The 21,484-nt window shown below is 48.0% G+C and overlaps 1 protein-coding gene across 1 annotated transcript in view; it reads right to left on the bottom strand.

The window, feature by feature from the left end:
• The window catches only part of LOC139406108 (glutamate receptor ionotropic, NMDA 2D-like), an 86,818-nt gene that overhangs the window by 51,225 nt on the left and 14,109 nt on the right, over window positions 1-21,484 (bottom strand). Inside the window, exons 3-7 of the mRNA XM_071148584.1 lie at window positions 20,079-20,345; window positions 13,507-13,835; window positions 10,841-10,955; window positions 3,759-3,964; window positions 2,835-3,000 (exon numbers count right to left, since the gene is read on the bottom strand). Of these exons, the coding sequence (XP_071004685.1) occupies window positions 2,835-3,000; window positions 3,759-3,964; window positions 10,841-10,955; window positions 13,507-13,835; window positions 20,079-20,345 (1,083 nt within the window). The remainder of the gene's footprint in view (window positions 1-2,834; window positions 3,001-3,758; window positions 3,965-10,840; window positions 10,956-13,506; window positions 13,836-20,078; window positions 20,346-21,484) is intronic.

Below are 21,484 nucleotides of genomic sequence, written 5' to 3'. Positions count from 1 at the left end.
GTGTGTGTGTATGTGCATGTGCATGTGCTGGTATGTGTGTGTGTGTGTGTGTATGTGTGTGTGTGTGCCGGTATGCGTGTGTGTATGTGTTTGTGTGTGTGTGTGTGTGTGTGTGTGTGTGTGTGTGTGCAGGACACGTTCCAGAAACAACAGCCCCCTGTTTAGCTCTCAGAGGGCCTGCCAGAAAAAGAGCTGTAATACCCAGGGGGTGTCTGTGACTGTGACCATGTGTCAGTCTGTGTCTATGAGGAAGACAAAGGGCGAAGACAAAGAGAAAAAACATTGTTTGTATGTTTGTGTGTGCACATGCTTGTCAATGTTGCGTGCGTGCATCCGTGCTTCAGTGTGTTCTGTGTGTCACTAAATCACTCTGGGTAAGAGCGCCTGCAAAATGAATAAAATGTAATTGTGGGTAAGTGCGTGCCTGTATGTGTGTGTGTGTGTGTGTGTGTGTGTGTGTGTGTGTGTGTGTCTACTAAACAATGTATGTCTGTGACTGCTGTGGTTAAGAGCCCATAACTCTGTCTGTGACTGCTGTGGTTAAGAGCCCATAACTCTGTCTGCGACTGATGCGACACCCAGCGTTTAACTGGTTGCCCCGGAGGCAGCAGCATAGGCCAGGGAACGCTTGAACATACACAGCCAACAAACACACACACACACACACACACACACACACACACACACACACACACACACACACACACACACACACACACACACACACACACAGCAACACACACACATGCACACACACTAAGTTAAGCTACAGCAACCTACACACACACTGAGGAACAACACAAACACATGCGCAGTGCTACACACACGTACATTCTCATGCAGAGCTATAGTCGTACAACAGTGAAACACACAGAAACAGCAAGCCTGACCTTCCAACCAGGAAGAAAAACCACCTTACGAGGTACTTAACTTCAATATATCATGACCTCTGAACCAGAGGGCCTCAGTCATGTGACCTCACTGTAATACATCAATCATCAGCCATCCAATCAATCAAATGTTATTTGTAATGGTAGCATGCAGTGTGCCAAGTCTCAGTGCTCCTCTCCTCTCTGGCGACAGCTGTCTCAGTGCTCCTCTCCTCTCTGGCGACAGCTGTCTCAGTGCTCCTCTCCTCTCTGGCGACAGCTGTTTCAGTGCTCATCTCCTCTCTGGTGACAGCTGTCTCAGTGCTCCTCTCCTCTCTGGCGACAGCTGTCTCAGTGCTCCTCTCCTCTCTGGCGACAGCTGTCTCAGTGCTCCTCTCCTCTCTGGCGACAGCTGTCTCAGTGCTCCTCTCCTCTCTGGCGACAGCTGGCTCAGTGCTCCTCTCCTCTCTGGCGACAGCTGCTCCTCTCCTCTCTGGCGACAGCTGTCTCAGTGCTCCTCTCCCCTCTGGCGACAGCTGTCTCAGTGCTCCTCTCCCCTCTGGCGACAGCTGTCTCAGTGCTCCTCTCCTCTCTAGCGACAGCTGTCTCAGTGCTCCTCTCCTCTCTAGCGACAGCTGTCTCAGTGCTCCTCTCCCCTCTGGCGACAGCTGTCTCAGTGCTCCTCTCCTCTCTAGCGACAGCTGTCTCAGTGCTCCTCTCCTCTCTAGCGACAGCTGTCTCAGTGCTCCTCTCCTCTCTAGCGACAGCTGTCTCAGTGCTCCTCTCCTCTCTAGCGACAGCTGTCTCAGTGCTCCTCTCCTCTCTAGTGACAGCTGTCTCAGTGCTCCTCTCCTCTCTGGCGACAGCTGTCTCAGTGCTCCTCTCCTCTCTGACGACAGCTGTCTCAGTGCTCCTCTCCTCTCTGACGACAGCTGTCACAGTGCTCCTCTCCTCTCTAGCGACAGCTGTCTCAGTGCTCCTCTCCTCTCTAGCGACAGCTGTCTCAGTGCTCCTCTCCTCTCTGGCGACAGCTGTCTCAGTGCTCCTCTCCTCTCTGGCGACAGCTGTCTCAGTGCTCCTCTCCTCTCTGACGACAGCTGTCTCAGGGCTCCTCTCCTCTCTGCGGACAGCTGCTCCTCTCCTCTCTGGCGACAGCTGTCTCAGTGCTCCTCTCCTCTCTAGCGACAGCTGTCTCAGTGCTCCTCTCCTCTCTGGCGACAGCTGTCTCAGTGCTCCTCTCCTCTCTGGCGACAGCTGTCTCAGTGCTCCTCTCCTCTCTAGCGACAGCTGTCTCAGTGCTCCTCTCCTCTCTGGCGACAGCTGTCTCAGTGCTCCTCTCCTCTCTGACGACAGCTGTCTCAGTGCTCCTCTCCTCTCTGGCGACAGCTGTCTCAGTGCTCCTCTCCTCTCTGACGACAGCTGTCTCAGTGCTCCTCTCCTCTCTGACGACAGCTGTCTCAGTGCTCCTCTCCTCTCTGGCGACAGCTGTCTCAGTGCTCCTCTCCTCTCTGGCGACAGCTGTCTCAGTGCTCCTCTCCTCTCTGGCGACAGCTGTCTCAGTGCTCCTCTCCTCTCTAGCGACAGCTGTCTCAGTGCTCCTCTCCTCTCTGGCGACAGCTGTCTCAGTGCTCCTCTCCTCTCTGACGACAGCTGTCTCAGTGCTCGTCTCCTCTCTGGCGACAGCTGTCTCAGTGCTCCTCTCCTCTCTGACGACAGCTGTCTCAGTGCTCCTCTCCTCTCTGACGACAGCTGTCTCAGTGCTCCTCTCCTCTCTGGCGACAGCTGTCTCAGTGCTCCTCTCCTCTCTGACGACAGCTGTCTCAGTGCTCCTCTCCTCTCTGGCGACAGCTGCTGTGGAAAGTAGCTTTGACCTTTTCCCAACAACTATTATGGTCAAGAAGAACTACATACTGTAGCCTACCAATGTCTAATCAATGTCTAATCAATCATTCACGTTTTACTGACCTCTCCAATCATGCCGTTCCACACTCCATCAATCTTCTTCCCGTGCTTTCCATTGGTCACCAGGTAGAGGTCATAGGTGAAACCCACGATTTTGGCCAATCGTTTGAGGATGTCGATGCAGAAGCCCTTACAGCACTGTTTCTTTGGGGGATCCTGGACTGGAATACTGGAGGAAGGAAGGAAGAGGGAGACGAGGCGCAGGAGAGAGAGAGAGAGAGGGGGGAGTGAGTGAGTGAGTGAGTGAGTGAGTGAGTGAGTGAGTGAATGAATGAAATTGAGAGAGTGAGAGAGAGAGTTAGAGAGAGAGAATATATATAACATTTAAAAGATGTTGTTATATTTAAGACAAAGAATGTATCTCTTCCTCAGTCAGGGTCACACTCCATACAGGAAATCACAGTTATGGATTATGCCTTTAAGTGAGAGTCAAATTGTGCTGCCACATGATAATTGTTCTCATCCTTCCTAGAGGTGGTGAACCGTGATGCGTGGACCTCTACTGCAGCTCTATTGTGTTCGTGTCCAATTCAACCCCCATATATCTTCAACTGAATCACATATAACCCACACTCACCACTACACGATCGAGAAGGATGAGAGGTAATGTGGAGAGTGGAGGGTTAACATGTGATTTGTTTGTGTTCAATACACCATGAAAGTGATTATGTCATATGTTGACACCACGTGATCATTACACTGGAGACACATGATATTATGAAGGTCGATCTGTGAAAAACGACAGTTCCATTTTGCTGATGTGTTTGGCTCCAGGGGGGTCTTGTTGCCACTGTACTGTATGTGTGTCACTAGGGGATGATCCGTATTTTACTGTGTCCTCCAAGACCCTGGACAGTCCCCTGATGAAGTGGGTAAGGAATGTATAACATAATTGTCTAATTTGACCCATCACCCCTGCCTTCTGACCTGGCGTTGAGGGGTCGTCGGCAGGGTACAGAGTCTCTGATGCAGGTGTTGGAGGCGGCGTCAGCCAGCTCCACGATGACAAACGGACGTTCCTCCAGAGTGACCACGCGCAGGTGCTGGGCGCCATCAGGCGGTTGGAGGAATGGACCGTAACGCGACCACGCTGGATAAACCAAATCCAACTTACCATTTTCCCACATCCCTACCTGGGAAAGAGAAGGGAGTGGGTTAGACAGGACACACACAAACACACTCCCATCAACCAACCCCTGTCACATCAGTCACAGCTTTCCTGTTTGAAATGGCATTAATACGTGTCACATATCAGTTTGCAAACAATGTAAAAAAAAATATATATATTATTGAGTTAATAAAGCCGCATTATGTTTTCTTCAGTAAGTCAGCTTCAAAATGCAGGTGTTTCAGCCTAGCTTAGTGCTTTCTGTGGTGGTGGGGCAAGCCAGCAGAAAATACGGAGCGTTGTGCCGTGGTTGGCTCAGTGTTCTGTCACTCATAGGAACACTAAGTCACCGCCATGTCTAGAGCTAGAAAATTCTAGCCCCCTGGGTGCTGCCATAGAGTTACATTAGAAGTGCCCATCCAAGAAGGCTCAGGGTCATTGGCCACAGATAAAATGACGTCAAATCACATTATATCTACCGTAGCTTTGATTGGACTGATCATGTCAACATCATACTTTCAAAATCTTAGGTAGCAGTTATCATCATGAATCACGTTGACAATCTACTGGAAAATCCTTTCTTCCAGTTCCCAGTTGTTTTGAAAGCATCCAGCGAATGACAGACTTTGATGACATATGTTGATGACAAAATTTGCCCACGTTGGGCAACGACCTTCCTGTTCAAGTGAACACAGCACAGCAAGGTGAATCCAAAAATGTATTGTATACTGCTGCTTAAATGATGTAATATGCCAGGGAGATATGTACACTGTAGCTAAGAAAGTAATACTAAGTGTATGTTGTGTAGTAAGTTGTTACTAGTCCATGTGCCTCACCCTAATAATTTGGTCTATTTTTACCTATTAATTTCACCTACTGTTTTGACTTGGTGGTGCATATCTAGCCTATAACCTGTTTTTGAGAAATATAATCATTGAATATTGTAAGAGCTATCCTACGGTTCTGACTTGGTGTACAGGGAGAACGCTGTAAGAACGGCCCATGTTCTGAATTCTGATGCTGTTCATTTCAAAAGTGCTGAACAAATAGTTATATTGACTACGTCCGTCCTAGCTCGCTCATTAATGTCATAATCGAAATTACGCATTGCCTCTTATCTGCTTGTCGTCGGCTTATGCCATAGTTTGTACTGTACATCTTAATTGTCAGTAGAAACCACCTTTGTTTAAGCAAGTCAGCCATATCAGCAATATTTTTTTTAAAGGCAGTAAATGAGGCTGAATAAACTGTTTTGCTGCCAGACAAGGCTCCGCCGATTGCCAGGTGTAAAAGTGGTAAGATGTTGGGACAGCTTTATGTAGGCCCTAACAGTTTGTGGGCATCATTTGTCACCGTTATAGTGCAATTCATGTATTGTTCAGTGTTGTGTTGTGTAGTGGCTTTGCTGGCATACATCCCACATTACATCCCCCCCCCCCCCCCCCCACCAAGATTTACATGCTAAAATCGCCAGTGAGAGTGCCATCCAGTTTATTATATTGTACTGTACTATATGTGAACCAGTGAGAGTGCCATCCAGTTTATTATATTGTACTGTACTATATGTGAACCAGTGAGAATGCCATCCAGTTTATTATATTGTACTGTACTATATGTGAACCAGTGAGAATGCCATCCAGTTCATTATATTGTACTGTACTATATGTGAACCAGTGAGAATGCCATCCAGTTTATTATATTGTACTGTACTATATGTGAACCAGTGAGAGTGCCATCCAGTTTATTATATTGTACTGTACTATATGTGAACCAGTGAGAATGCCATCCAGTTTATTATATTGTACTGTACTATATGTGAACCAGTGAGAGTGCCATCCAGTTTATTATATTGTACTGTACTATATGTGAACCAGTTAGAATGCCATCCAGTTTATTATATTGTACTGTACTATATGTGAACCAGTGAGAATGCCATCCAGTTTATTATATTGTACTGTACTATATGTGAACCAGTGAGAATGCCATCCAGTTTATTATATTGTACTGTACTATATGTGAACCAGTGAGAGTGCCATCCAGTTTATTATATTGTACTGTACTATATGTGAACCAGTGAGAGTGCCATCCAGTTTATTATATTGTACTGTACTATATGTGAACCAGTGAGAATGCCATCCAGTTCATTATATTGTACTGTACTATATGTGAACCAGTGAGAGTGCCATCCAGTTTATTATATTGTACTGTACTATATGTGAACCAGTGAGAATGCCATCCAGTTTATTATATTGTACTGTACTATATGTGAACCAGTGAGAATGCCATCCAGTTTATTATATTGTACTGTACTATATGTGAACCAGTGAGAATGCCATCCAGTTTATTATATTGTACTGTACTATATGTGAACCAGTGAGAGTGCCATCCAGTTTATTATATTGTACTGTACTATATGTGAACCAGTGAGAATGCCATCCAGTTTATTATATTGTACTGTATTATATGTGAACCAGTGAGAATGCCATCCAGTTTATTATATTGTACTGTACTATATGTGAACCAGTGAGAGTGCCATCCAGTTTATTATATTGTACTGTACTATATGTGAACCAGTGAGAATGCCATCCAGTTTATTATATTGTACTGTACTATATGTGAACCAGTGAGAATGCCATCCAGTTTATTATATTGTACTGTACTATATGTGAACCAGTGAGAATGCCATCCAGTTTATTATATTGTACTGTACTATATGTGAACCAGTGAGAGTGCCATCCAGATTATTATATTATATTGTACTATATGTGAACCAGTGAGTAAAGAAACAACAGGTCTGACAGCGTTTCAACCACATCCCCCTCAGACGAAACCTACAGTCAACGGACAGGAAGAGAACATTCAGACCCAGGATTCTCTCAAACGCAAACACACACACTCACACACACACACACACACACACACACACACACACACACACACACACACACACACACACACACACACACACACACACACACACCAACCACCAACCACCAACCAAACCAGGGGTATTGAGATAGCGGTAATCCACACACTGCCATAAAGAGTTATTCCAATTTAAGCAACGAGAGACACATAAAGAAGACCTCACACTAGAACTGAACAACAGTGTTCCCCTTCAGACTGAGGTCTTTCAACAGATCTAAAGTCTTTGTCTTGCCACTATTGAGTGCAGTGATCTGGAAAAGGAGTACTGTAGCCTGGGATTGAATATAGTGTACCAAGCTGATGTTCTGACTGAATAACTTTAACTACATAAACCAGCCACTAGATCAGCTGCAGGACAGATATATAAAGATTAAGGTTGAGTTCAATAGGAGAAAACAATTAAATGTCCACAAAACCTATACGCTCCCAAGAAAAACTGTTCCGTGAAGGTGTACATAAAGAAAACATGTCTAAAATAAAATATGATTCTGAAGGAAAAAAGGGCTCAACCATAATCAGCAACGTTCAAAACCCCTTGTGCAGTGTTTCTTTAGTAGAAACAAGCTGTGTCAGCGCTTTTTGGTTTGTTGATAATGTTGAACAACTTTCAGTACCATAGTGAATGCTGCTGTGCTAGCCTAGCAGTGTTGCTCCTACAGAGGACAGGAGAGCAGTGTTAGTGCTGAGTAATGTTTAGCAGTGTTGCTCCTACAGAGGACAGGAGAGCAGTGTTAGTGCTGGGTAATGTTTAGCAGTGTTGCTCCTACAGAGGACAGGAGAGCAGTGTTAGTGCTGAGTAATGTTTAGCAGTGTTGCTCCCACAGAGGACAGGAGAGCAGTGTTAGTGCTGGGTAATGTTTAGCAGTGTTGCTCCTACAGAGGACAGGAGAGCAGTGTTAGTGCTGGGTAATGTTTAGCAGTGTTGCTCCTACAGAGGACAGGAGAGCAGTGTTAGTGCTGGGTAATGTTTAGCAGTGTTGCTCCCACAGAGGACAGGAGAGCAGTGTTAGTGCCGGGTAATGTTTAGCAGTGTTGCTCCTACAGAGGACAGGAGAGCAGTGTTAGTGCTGGGTAATGTTTAGCAGTGTTGCTCCTACAGAGGACAGGAGAGCAGTGTTAGTGCTGGGTAATGTTTAGCAGTGTTGCTCCTACAGAGGACAGGAGAGCAGTGTTAGTGCTGGGTAATGTTTAGCAGTGTTCTGCAGTGTTTCTGTGTTCTAAGCCAGAGCTGGGTGATCCCCTCCCGGGTGCTAGGTAATGTTTAGCAGTGTTCTGCAGTGTTTCTGTGTTCTAAGCCAGAGCTGGGTGCTCCCCTCCCGGGTGCTAGGTAATGTTTAGCAGTGTTCTGCAGTGTTTCTGTGTTCTAAGCCAGAGCTGGGTGCTCCCCTCCCGTGTGCTAGGTAATGGTGCAGTTATTGTAAAGAGAACATTAAATATTCAGTGAGAGCCAACAGCGTGGATGTGCAGAATAGGCATATAGAGGTGTCTTATCCGCTTTGTGTGTGTATGTGTTTTTAGGAATATGCGGGTGTGTATGTGTGTGTGTGAGTGGTGTGTGTGTGTATATGTGTATGTGTGGTGTGTGTGTGTGTGTGTGGTGTGTGTGCGTACTATAATTGTGTATGTATACAGTATGTAGGAATATAGGAATATGTGTGTGTGTATGTGGAGCTGTCTGTGTGTGTGTATGTGTTTGTGTCTCTGTGTGTGTATGTGTGTGTCTTCTCCTGGGTTTGCTCTAAGACTGAGGGGCAGTGCAGAGCTCCTAATTGAAAGGGTTTCAAAGGAAATGGCAGAAGTCAGCATGTTACAACACGCTGAAACTGGACTCTGGTGGACTGTTACAATCAGCAGGAGGTTGAGATCCACCACTGTGTGTGTGTGTGTGTGTGTGTTTTACGAAGAGCATTCTGAGCGTCTCCCTCCTCACTGATAGTGACAGTGGTAAAACCCTGCAGTATTAAACAGAAAACAGCACATCTCCAACAGGTGACAGGGGCTGGTATTATGGGTTTCTGAACAAAACACAGCTTCATAAAATATGCATGACATGTCAGTAGCGATGTAGCGGGCTACGCATACACACAAACACACACACACACACCCCACGGCACGGCGCAGCTACGCTAGCTCCAGGAGCCAGATGCTAATGAGGCAAAGCAGTAGGTGTCATGTCAGGCTAGTTGTCTTTTATGTTCTCTCACGTCCTGCTCAGGTGTTTTCCTTCTAACATCACACACAGGCCACGGCTCAACACGCTGTTGTCTGCCCTTTAAACGAGCCCAACCTACCAACCAATCAGCCATCCAACCAACCAGGGAGGAGAACAGAGAGGCTGTAGGACAGATGTAGGTTTGCATCACTACATGTAGACTACATTGTTACTTAGCTCCTGTCTGCTGAGCAGCAGGAAGCTTGATGTACCTATGGAAACATGTCATGGTTAACACCACTAATATAGGTTGAGGCTAGATGTACCTATGGAATCCTGTCATGGTTAACACCTCTAATATAGGTTGAGGCTAGATGTACCTATGGAATCCTGTCATGGCTAACACCTCTAATATAGGTTGAGGCTAGATGTACCTATGGAATCCTGTCATGGCTAACACCTCTAATATAGGTTGAGGCTAGATGTACCTATGGAATCCTGTCATGGCTAACACCTCTAATATAGGTTGAGGCTAGATGTACCTATGGAAACCTGCCATGGCTAACACCTCTAATATAGGTTGAGGCTAGATGTACCTATGGAATCCTGTCATGGCTAACACCTCTAATATAGGTTGAGGCTAGATGTACCTATGGAAACCTGCCATGGCTAACACCTCTAATATAGGTTGAGGCTAGATGTACCTATGGAATCCTGTCATGGTTAACACCTCTAATATAGGTTGAGGCTAGATGTACCTATGGAATCCTGTCATGGCTAACACCTCTAATATAGGTTGAGGCTAGATGTACCTATGGAATCCTGTCATGGCTAACACCTCTAATATAGATGGAGGTGTGCAACACACTCACACTAATTACCTACTGAACATACTTGTTTATTAGCAGGCACTGAGGCAAGCAGCACCAGACAGACAGACAGACAGACAGACAGACAGACAGACAGACAGACACAGTCTCCAGGAGCTGGGATCAGCTGCCATTTAAATGAGACTTTAAATGAGACTCCAACAACCAGACCAGATCAGCTCCTACTGTAAAGCCTGTGTTTGAAGTTTTTACCAACCAAAGACCATCATCCAAGCACACTGCAGCATACCAGGACACAAACAGATATAAATGGAGACTGACTGACAACTAGTGTATGGAGATTGTACAGTGCTTATGGAGAAATCGGATGTCATTGTTTGAGAATAAAGGGAGAAGTTCAGCTGTCGAGAGGAGAAGCTCAGACATAGGAAGCAGAGAAAACTGAAACTAGAAGAAAATAACAACCATGGATAACGTGTGTGTGTTTGTGTGTGTGTGTGTGCGTATGCGCGTGCGTGTTGGCTATATTGAACGTCAGCGAGGAGATGCTAAAACTCAAAGAGACAAGAGAAAGTCAACACACGCAGCAGGAAGAAAGAAAGAGGCCAAACGATCAGCGGTCAGTCTCGTGCCCACCTCAGGCACGGATAACCACAGTGAACTTTACATGAACACAAACCTCTGTGACCTGCCCTTGCTTGCTGTTAAGTTTATATTGTGCTTGTTGACAAGGTTTGGCCAGTTCAAGACACTCTAAATTATTTTCTGTTGTACTAATCACCTGGACAGCAAAACAACAGGAAATTGAAAAGATAATATCTGCAAATCTGCAACCAAATGGCCCTAAATGGAGCCATGCCTGCCACTGCACAACAACAAGAAGTGATGCCTGTCACAGTCACAACAACAGGAAGTGATGCCTGTCACTGCACAACAACAGGAAGTGATGCCTGTCACAGTCACAACAATAGAAGTGATGTAAGGTCCTTACATCCTCCCAGCCTTTTCCAGGTGTATAGGAGATGACTTCTAGGACGGGGTTGGCCAGGTAACCGTCACTGTCGAAAGAGTAGTCTCTGCCACCCAACGTGATGTTGCTGAAATACCTGACATTGGGAGACAGGGGGCGGGGTGAGGGGGAGTGAGAAAGAGAGTCAGACGGTGCAGTGAGTGAGACTTCTGGGCCACAGATTAACTGATTTCGCATCTTAAAAAAAATATGAAAGTTCAAAATGTTTGTTTTTTCTCTGTAATTCTACTAGCCACCTAAACATTTTATGAAGTTGGCTTTAGCCCAGATAGGTTCCCAATCTCATAACTAGCTCCCAATAAGCCATTTCAGGCTGTTCATCAAGTTAAGCTAGCTTACCTAACTATCTTGGCTGGCACGCCTGCTGGCAAGGTTGATAGACTTTAGAAAAGCAAGCAATTACTAAATGTACTGAATAACCCTCACATTCCTTTCAATTTAAGCAAAGATGCATAGAAGCATACTTAGTTTCTTAAAGAAAACCCCATTCAGAAGGATACAGACAGTTCAAGAGGTATGCTTAGATACTGTATGCATACATATATACAGTTGAAGTCAGAAGTTTACATACTCCTTAGCCAAATACATTTAAACTCAGTTTTTCACAATTCCTGACATTTAATCCTAGTAAAAATTCCCTGTCTTAGGTCAGTTAGGATCACCACTATATTTTAAGAATGTGAAATGTCAGAATAATAGTAGAGAGAATGATTTATTTCAGCTTTTATTTTTTCCATCACATTCCCAGTCTGTCAGAAGTTTACATACACTCAATTAGTATTTGGCAGCATTGCCTTTAAATTGTTTAACTTGGGTCAAACGTTTCGGGTAGCCTTTCACAAGCTTTCCACAATACGTTGGGGGAATTTTGGCCCATTCCTCCTGACAGAGCTGGTGTAACTGAGTCAGGTTTGTAGGCCTCCTTGCTCGCGCACGCTTTTTCAGTTCTGCCCACACATTTTGTGTAGGATTGAGGTCAGGGCTTTGTGATGGCCACTCCAATACCTTGACTTTGTTGTCCTTAAGCCATTTTGCCACAACTTTAGAAGTATGCTTGGGGTCATTGTCCATTTGGAAGACCCATCTGCAACCAAGCTAAATAATAACACATAACACATCATTTCCTTCTTCATGAAGCCATCTATTTTGTGAAGTGCACCAGCCCCTCCTGCAGCAAAGCACCCCCACAACAGTTGGGATGGTGTTCTTCAGCTTGCAAGTGTCCTCCTTTTTCCTCCAAACACAACGATGGTCAATATGGCCAAACTGTTCTATTTTTGTTTCATCAGACCAGAGGACATTTCTCCAGTACGATCTTTGTCCCCATGTGCAGTTGCAAACCATAGTCTGTCTTTTGAGCAGCGGCTTATCCTTGCTGAGCGACCTTTCAGGTTATGTCGATATAGGACTTGTTTTACTGTGGGTTTAGATAATTTTGTACCTGTTTCCTCCAGCATCTTCACAAGGTCCTTTGCTGTTGTCCTTTGCTGTTGTTCATCTCTAGGAGACAGAACACGTCTCCTTCCTGAGCGGTATGATGGCTGCGTGGTCCCATGGTGTTTAAACTTGCATACTATTGTTTGTACAAATGAACGTGGCACCTTCAGGCATTTGGAAATTGCTCCCAAGGATGAACCAGACTTGTGGAGGTCTACAATTTATTTTCTGAGGTCTTGGCAGATTTCTTTGGATTTTCCCATGATGTCAAGCAAAGAGGCACTGAATTTGAAGGTAGGCCTTGAAATGCATCCACAGGTACACCTCCAATTGACTCAAATGATGTCAATTAGCCTATCAGAACTTCTAAAGCCATGGAATTTGGAATTTGGAATTTTCCAAGCTGTTTAAAGGCACAGTCAACTTAGTGTATGTAAACTTCTGACCCACTGGAATTGTGATACAGTGAATTATAAGTGAAATAATCTGTCTGTAAACAATTGTTGGAAACATTACTTTTGTCATGCAGAAAGTAGATGTCCTATCCGACTTGCAAAAACTATTATTTGTTAACCAGAAATTTGTGGAGTGGTTGAAAAATGAGTTTTAATGACTCCAACCTAAATGTTTGTACACTTCTGACTTCAACTGTATATATATATATATTACTGCCAGACCACAATTTGTCAGACATTACCAAACATCAGAGTGGTCAGTGTGGATCTTTGAAGTGACACACCTGTGTCCCCGAGGGCCTTGCGCAATCTCAACGTATTTTGTTAATAAGACAAGACAGTTTTTATGACCGTTGCGTCATCATGTCATCCCAGTGTATTTAGATCTATGACAATAGATCATCAGAGAGTACGTAAGGTGCTATCTGTCATCGGTTGCTTTTCCTGTTCTTTATCTTCTCCATTTGGCTGTATCTTCTATTTGCATACCTAATCCCCTTTAAAAAAAGAGTGATTTACAGGAGCAATTAGGTTAAAGTGCCATTTTCAAGGGCACATATTTTTCCCCTAGTTGGCTTGGGGATTTGATCCTGCAAGCTTTTGGTTATTGGCCCAATGCTCTTAACCACTAGGCTACATGCTGCCCTACGCAGGGCTTGTCCTCTTCACCCTCACCCCAACCACCTCCCATGCTCCCCCTTTTCCTCTCTCCATCCATCCCTCCTCCCCCCTCACCTCATCCTGCCCCGCACCCTGTGTGTTTGATTGGATTCCGTCATGCAGTTGGTGACAAAGTTTGGCCCTCCGGAGGCCCCATAGTCGCGGCGCAGTGCCACCGCCCCATGGGTCAGTATGGACACGCCCCGGGCGATCCTCATGCGGGGCTTGTCCTTCCAGCCCTGCGGACGCACGGCGAACAGGGCCCTGGGGAGACCCTCCATGCCAAGGCCGGACAGGGCTGGCCCCACAGCGAACCACATGTGAGAGGGTCCAGCCTGACCCGCGGCCCAGGCTGCTTTAAACACCAGCTCAGCCTCCTCCTGGGAACAGTAGAGCAGACGTACCTGGTGGAGGGGAATACAGGGGAGGAGGAGAGGGGAGATACATGGGTACATTGTGAGATAAGGGGAGACAGGGAGAGAGAGAGACAGAAGGCTGGAGAGAGAGAGGGAGAGGGGCAGAACAGCAGACTACCTGGAGGAGTAGAATACAGGGGAGGAGGGGGAGACAGACATATACAATAGTGATATACGTAAGGGTCAAGGGAGACAGATAGGAGGAAGGGGATGGAGAGACAGAGGTTGCAAGAGGAGGGGAAGAGGAGTGGAGAGATATACAGGTTATGTAGTGAGATTAGGGCCATGGGATATGGAGGGAGGCACAGAGAGAGAGAGAGAGAGAGAGAGAGAGAGAGAGAGAGAGAGAGAGAGAGAGAGAGGGAAGGAAGGAAGGAGCAACAAGACAAGACTATACTAACTAGTGAGGCGAGGGTTAAAGGATAGAAGCTGAAGGAGGACAGGAGGGAGAGATGGCAGGAGGAGTAAGGGGGAGGGGGAAGACAGGAGGAGTAAGGAGGAGGGGGAGAAGGTGGGAGAAGGCAGAAGGAGTATGGAGGAGGGGGAAGTCAGGAGGAGTAAGGAGGAGGGGGAGAAGACAGGAGGAGGAAGGAGGAGGGGGAGAAGACAGGAGGAGTAAGGAGGAGGGGGAGAAGACAGGAGGGGTAAGGAGGGGGGAGAAGACAAGGAGGATGGGGAAGAGGAGGAGTAAGGAGGATGGGGAAGACAGGAGGGGTAAGGAGGATGGGGAGAGACAGGGGGAGTAAGGAGGAGGGGGAGAAGACAGGGGGGGTAAGGAGGATGGAGAAGACAGGAGGAGTAAGGAGGATGGGGAGAAGACAGGAGGAGTAAGGAGGAGGGGGAGAAGACAGGAGGAGTAAGGAGGAGGGGGAGAAGACAGGAGGAGACAGGAGGAGTAAGGAGGATGGGGAGAAGAAAGGAGGAGTAAGGAGGAGGGGGAGAAGACAGGAGGAGTAAGGAGGATGGGGAAGAGGAGGAGTAAGGAGGATGGGGAGAGACAGGGGGAGTAAGGAGGAGGGGGAGAAGACAGGAGAAGACAGGGGGGGTAAGGAGGATGGAGAAGACAGGAGGAGTAAGGAGGATGGGGAGAAGGGAGGAGGGAGGAAGAAGAAGGAGGAGTAAGGAGGATGGGGAAGACAGGAGGAGTAAGACATGAGGAGTAAGGGGAGAAGACAGGAGGGGTAAGGAGGATGGGGAAGACAGGAGGAGTAAGGGAGAAGACAGGGGGAGTAAGGAGGAGGGGGAGAAGACAGGAGAAGACAGTGGGGGTAAGGAGGATGCGGAAGACAGGAGGAGTAAGGAGGATGGGGAAGACAGGAGGAGTAAGGAGGAGGGGGAGAAGACAGGAGGAGTAAGGAAGATGGGGAAGACAGGAGGAGTATGGAGGATGGGGAGAAGAAAGGGGGAGTAAGGAGGAGGGGGAGAAGACAGGAGGAGTAAGGAGGATGGGGAAGACAGAAGGAGTAATGAGGATGGGGAAGACAGGAGGGGTAAGGAGGATGGGGAGAAGACAGGGGGAGTAAGGAGGAGGGGGAGAAGACAGGAGGAGGGGGAGAAGACAGGAGAAGACAGGGGGGTAAGGAGGATGGGGAAGACAGGAGGAGTAAGCTGGATGGGGAGAAGACAGGAGGAGTAAGGAGGAGGGGGAGAAGACAGGAGGAGTAAGGAGGAGGGGGAGAAGACAGGAGGAGTAAGGAGGAGGGGGAGAAGACAAGAGGAGTAAGGAGGAGGGGGGAAGACAGGAGGAGTAAGGAGGATGGGGAAGACAGGAGGGGTAAGGAGGATGGGGAGAAGAGAGAGGGAGTAAGGAGGAGGGGGAGAAGACAGGAGTAGTAAGGAGGAGGGGGAGAAGACAGGAGAAGACAGGGGGGTAAGGAGGATGGGGAAGACAGGAGGAGTAAGGAGGATGGGGAGAAGACAGGAGGAGTAAGGAGGAGGGGAGAAGACAGGAGGAGTAATTAGGAGGAGAAGACAGGAGGAGTAAGGAGAGGGGGAGAAGACAGGAGGAGTAAGGAGGAGGGGGAGAAGACAGGAGGAGTAAGGAGGAGGAGGGGGGGAAGACAGGAGGAGTAAGGAGGATGGGGAGAAGAGAGAGGGAGTAAGGAGGAGGGGGAGAAGACAGGAGTAGTAAGGAGGAGGGGGAGAAGACAGGAGAAGACAGGGGGGTAAGGAGGATGGGGAAGACAGGAGGAGTAAGGAGGATGGGGAGAAGACAGGAGGAGTAAGGAGGAGGGGAGAAGACAGGAGGAGTAAGGAGGAGGGGGAGAAGACAGGAGGAGTAAGGAGGAGGGTGGGAAGACAGGAGGAGTAAGGAGGAGGGGGAGAAGACAGGAGGAGTAAAGGGGAGGGGGAGAAGAAAGGAGGAGTAAGGAGGATGGGGAAGACAGGAGGAGTAAGGAGGAGGGGGAGAAGACAGGAGGTGTAAGGAGGAGGGGGAGAAGACAGGAGGAGTAAGGAGGAGGGGGAGAAGACAGGAGTAGTAAGGAGGAGGGGGAGAAGACAGGAGAAGACAGGGGGGTAAGGAGGATGGGGAAGACAGGAGGAGTAAGGAGGATGGGGAGAAGACAGGAGGAGTAAGGAGGAGGGGAGAAGACAGGAGGAGTAAGGAGGAGGGGGAGAAGACAGGAGGAGTAAGGAGGAGGGGGGGAAGACAGGAGGAGTAAGGAGGAGGGGGAGAAGACAGGAGGAGTAAGGAGGAGGGGGGAAGACAGGAGGAGTAAGGAGGATGGGGAAGACAGGAGGAGTAAGGAGGAGGGGGAGAAGACAGGAGGTGTAAGGAGGAGGGGGAGAAGACAGGAGGAGTAAGGAGTAGGGGGAGAAGACAGGAGGAGTAAGGAGGAGGGGGAGAAGACAGGAGGAGTAAGGAGGAGGGGGGGAGAAGACAGGAGGAGTAAGGAGGAGGGGGAGAAGACAGGGGGAGTAAGGAGGAGGGGGAGAAGACAGGATGAGTAAAGGAGGGGGAGAAGACAGGAGGAGTAAGGGGAGGGGGAGAAGACAGGAGGAGTAAGGGGAGGGGGAGAAGACAGGAGGAGTAGGGAGGAGGGGGAGAAGACAGGAGGAGTAAGGAGGAGGGGGAGAAGACAGGAGGAGTAAGGGGGAGGGGGAGAAGACAGGAGAAGACAGGAGGGGTAAGAAGGATGGGGAAGACAGGAGGAGTAAGGAGGAGGGGGAGAAGACAGGAGAAGGCAGGAGGAGTAAGGAGAGAAGTAAGAGCTTATGTTACTGCTGTGTTTATGAGCATACTAATGACAGACAGTGGGAGATGACACATATGTGTTAATGAGTTTGAGCATGACGAAGGAGGGAGACAATATGATAGTGGGGGTAGAGAGAGAGACAGAGGGATGGGGAGAATGAGAGAAGGGAGGGGGTCTAAAGAGCAAACACACCTGAGGGAAAATGGGAGAGGTTAAACGCTGACATATGTAATTAAAAGCAGCAGAGTCTTGGGAGATAGGGAGGGAGGGGGAGAGAGGGGGGAGAGAGGGAGAGAGAGAATGGAGTATAGTATTGAGAAGGGAAGTATCAAGCAGATTAGTCACTCGTGGGAGAAAAGGGGGGATGAGAGAGGGAAGTGATGGGGGATGGGGGAGAAGAGAAAAAAGAGGCAGACATATTTTGGTAAAATCAGGCCCTGGGGAGATAAGATATATAGTAACAGCAGGGGTGTAGGGAGAGAGAGAGAAGGAGAGAAAGAGAGAGCGATAGGGAGGGATGGATGGAGAGAGAGAGAAGGAGAGAAAGAGAGAGCGATAGGGAGGGATGGATGGAGAGAGAGAGAAGGAGAGAAAGAGAGAGTGAAAGGGAGGGATGGATGGAGAGAGAGAGAAGGAGAGAAAGAGAGAGCGAAAGGGAGGGATGGATGGAGAGAGAGAGAAGGAGAGAAAGAGAGAGCGATAGGGAGGGATGGATGGAGAGAGAGAAGGAGAGAAAGAGAGAGCGATAGGGAGGGATGGATGGATGGGGAGAGAGAAGGAGAGAAAGAGAGAGCGATAGGGAGGGATGGATGGATGGGGAGAGAGAAGGAGAGAAAGAGAGAGCGATAGAGAGGGATGGATGGATGGGGAGAGAGAGAGCAATAGGGAGGGATGGATGGAGAGAGAGAGAAGGAGAGAAAGAGAGAGCGATAGGGAGGGATGGATGGAGAGAGAGAGAAGGAGAGAAAGAGAGAGCGATAGGGAGGGATGGATGGAGAGAGAGAGAAGGAGAGAAAGAGAGAGCGATAGGGAGGGATGGATGGAGAGAGAGAAGAGAGAAAGAGAGAGCGAAAGGGAGGGATGGATGGAGAGAGAGAGAAGGAGAGAAAGAGAGAGCGATAGGGAGGGATGGATGGAGAGAGAGAAGGAGAGAAAGCGAGAGCGATAGGGAGGGATGGATGGAGAGAGAGAGAAGGAGAGAAAGAGAGAGCGATAGGGAGGGATGGATGGAGAGAGAGAGAAGAGAGAAAGAGAGAGCGAAAGGGAGGGATGGATGGAGAGAGAGAGAAGGAGAGAAAGAGAGAGCAATAGGGAGGGATGGATGGAGAGAGAGAGGGAGGACGAGAGCACAGTAGATCACTCCAACAATGCCACAATTGCCGAGGAAGGGAGAAACAGGGTGGAGAAGGTTTTAAGGGGGTGAGATAGGGGAAACACGGTTAAGTGAAATGCTGACAGATACTGGGAGAGAAAGGGGAGAGGAGGACTAGCAGAATGGGAGAAAGGGGAGGGGTTTAGTATAGGGTAGAATAGATAAGGACAGAGGAAGGAAAAATAGTTATATAGAGAGGCAGGGATGAAGGGAGTGGAGGAGACAGAGAATTGAGAATTTTGAGAATTGTGCCTTCATTGAATTTTGAACTGTAATGGCTTGGCAAAACAATCCAGCCCGGATGCCAATAAACCTCCAGTGAATTGGAGAGAGAGAGAGAGAGAGAGAGGGAGAGAGAGAGAGAGGGAGAGAGAGAGAGAGAGGGAGAGAGAGAGAGAGAGAGAGAGAGAGAGAGAGGGGGGCGAGAGAGAGAGAGAGGGGTGAGAGAGAGAGAGAGAGAGAGAGAGAGAGAGAGAGAGAGAGAGAGGGAGAGAGAGGGGGGCGAGAGAGAGAGAGAGGGGTGAGAGAGAGAGAGAGAGAGAGAGAGAGAGAGAGAGAGAGAGAGAGAGAGAGAGAGATGGAGAGGAAGAGAGAGAGCAAAATTGATATAAAGACAAATAAGCAGAGGCAGAAGCAGAAAGAGAGGGGGAGAAAGAGAGAGCTATTTAAGTGGAAATGGATCCTGTGCACCTGCGTTAGCCCCACACACTGTTGAATACACATTGAGAGAGAACAGCAGGAAAAAAGAGGGACAGAAGCAGATAGAGTCTTTAATGCAAACACACACTGTCACTGAGCAGACAGACACAAGCACTGATTATCACTGGGAGAGCGAGAAAGAGAGGGGAAAGACAGCGAGAAAAGGAGAGAGAGTGGGTGAAGAGAGAGGGGAAGGCAGAGGAGGGATGAGAGAGCAATAAGGGAGGGGAGAGAAGCAGAGAAAAGGGGAGTGTTAGGGTTAATGCACTGCGCATAGGCAGCCCGCTGCAGGCACTATGTTATATTAACAGTGACACCAGCCGAGAGGAGCCTAAGGAATCCAATCCAATACACACACACACACACACACACACACACACACACACACACACACACACACACACACACACACACACACACACACACACACACACACACACACACACACACACACACACACACACACACACACACACACACACACACACACACACACACACACACACACACACACACACACACACACACGCACACAGGGAGACAGAGCTGCAGTGGCCATGCTGAGACATTTGAGACACTGAGACCCAGACTGAACCAACCCAACAGAGAGCAGTGTAGTGTTCAGTATGTCTACAGGCAAAGAGACATGCTGCGGAGAGAGGGAGAATGAAGGAGGGAGGGAGGAATTCAGCTTGAGAGACAGTTTTGAAAAGAAAGGAAAATAGAATGAAGGAGCAAAGGGAGAGAGAAAGAACGGGCACACACTAGTCATGAAGGAATGGAGTGATGAGAAGAACAGAGGGATAGAGGAGAGAGAGGAGAGAGAGCCACAGGGACAGAGGGAGAGAGGAAGAAGGAGGAGGAACCCAGCCAACCCAGCCAGCCACATGGAGTCTCATGGCCACTCAGTAACACTTCCTCCCTCTTTTCTCCCCCTCCCCCCCTCCCTCCCCCCTGTCTCACCTGCGCCTCGTTCTCCTTGAGCAGCCTGCGCGTGCGTGCCCCTCCCGGGTCGTCCGTCACGTTCAGCATGACCACGCTCTTCTTCTCCCAGCCGATGAACGAGCCGTCCGTCAGGCCGTCCACCACCGACAGGAAGTCCTGGTAGCCATGGTGACGGGTGGACACCACTGAGAAGGTGGTCCAGTCGTACTCCTCTAGTATTTTGAAGATGACCTCCAGCTGGAGGCTGGTGGATGAGCTGAACTGGAGGAAGATGGAGCCTGACTCCTGCAGTAGAGGAGCACACCTTAAAGTTCTATAGACACAGGCAAGCACACGGGACAGAACGCTGCCAAACAGGAAGCACAACATCAGCTTTCCTCTAGGAGGTCTAGGAGTAGAGCACCTTCTCCACTTCAAAACAGCTCAACACGTTGCTGTTGATTTTTTATCACTGAACGGGATCCCTGTAATACCTCCGTTTCACAGCGTTGTCTCCCGTTTTACACCTTCTGAACACAACCCAGCATTGAGGATGAAGGGGTTTTCTGGGATTCTGATTTGGTTAGGATTTGGGTTGGGTAAACTGATCCTACAGTGTAGATATGTGTCTATGGGTAAACTCTGACCAGAGCCAGAATGCAGCCCAAAGGTGTTTAGAATAAGCCTCACTGGTAAATTGAATAGCAAATATGTTAGCATGCCATATTATCGCAATCCCTAACCCATTAACTATTTTTGAAGAATTGTTAACATTCATCAATCCAGATCTAGCAGGATATGATGTCTTTTAAGGTAAGGATTTAGAGACAGTCAGCTGATCCTAGATCTACACTGCCTTCTGAAATATTCAACCCGTTGACATTTTCCACGTTTTGTTACATTACAGCTTTTTTCTCAAATGGATTAAATAAAAATGTAATTCAATCTACACACAGACCATCTCTACAAAGAACTACAACTCCCATGACAATCCGATGTCTGTTCAGGGTGAAGAGGCATACTGGGGGTTGAAGTTTTCATGGGACGGCTACAGTGGTAGAGTAGGCTGGCTAAAACACAGAAGATGATTGTTGAGTGAAGTCTCCAATGACCGCTGGATCTAGTCTTTTCCACAGATTTGGATTACATTTAGATGGGAGTGTGTGTGTGTGTGGGTGGGGGGGGGGGGGGGAGGGGGGGGGTCTTCAAAGGAAGAGCATCAAAGAGGTTTGAATGCATTCCTCAGGAGTTAAACAGTTATTTGTAAAAACAAATGTATTGGTGTTGTTTTTTCTAGCTACTAGGCAGGATGCATGTCTGAAACGTTTTAATTTACACACATATACTGTAAATAACGCAACCCTCTCTCTCTCTCTCTCTCTCTCTCTCTCCCTCTCTCTCTCTCTCTCTCTCTCTCTCTCTCTCTCTCTCTCTCTCTCTCTCTC

This window comes from Oncorhynchus clarkii, chromosome 3 (genome assembly GCF_045791955.1).
Source record: "Oncorhynchus clarkii lewisi isolate Uvic-CL-2024 chromosome 3, UVic_Ocla_1.0, whole genome shotgun sequence".
Taxonomy (NCBI): domain Eukaryota; kingdom Metazoa; phylum Chordata; class Actinopteri; order Salmoniformes; family Salmonidae; genus Oncorhynchus; species Oncorhynchus clarkii.
The sequence above is the reverse complement of the archived record's forward strand: the minus strand, read 5'-3'. Positions and strand labels throughout refer to the sequence as shown.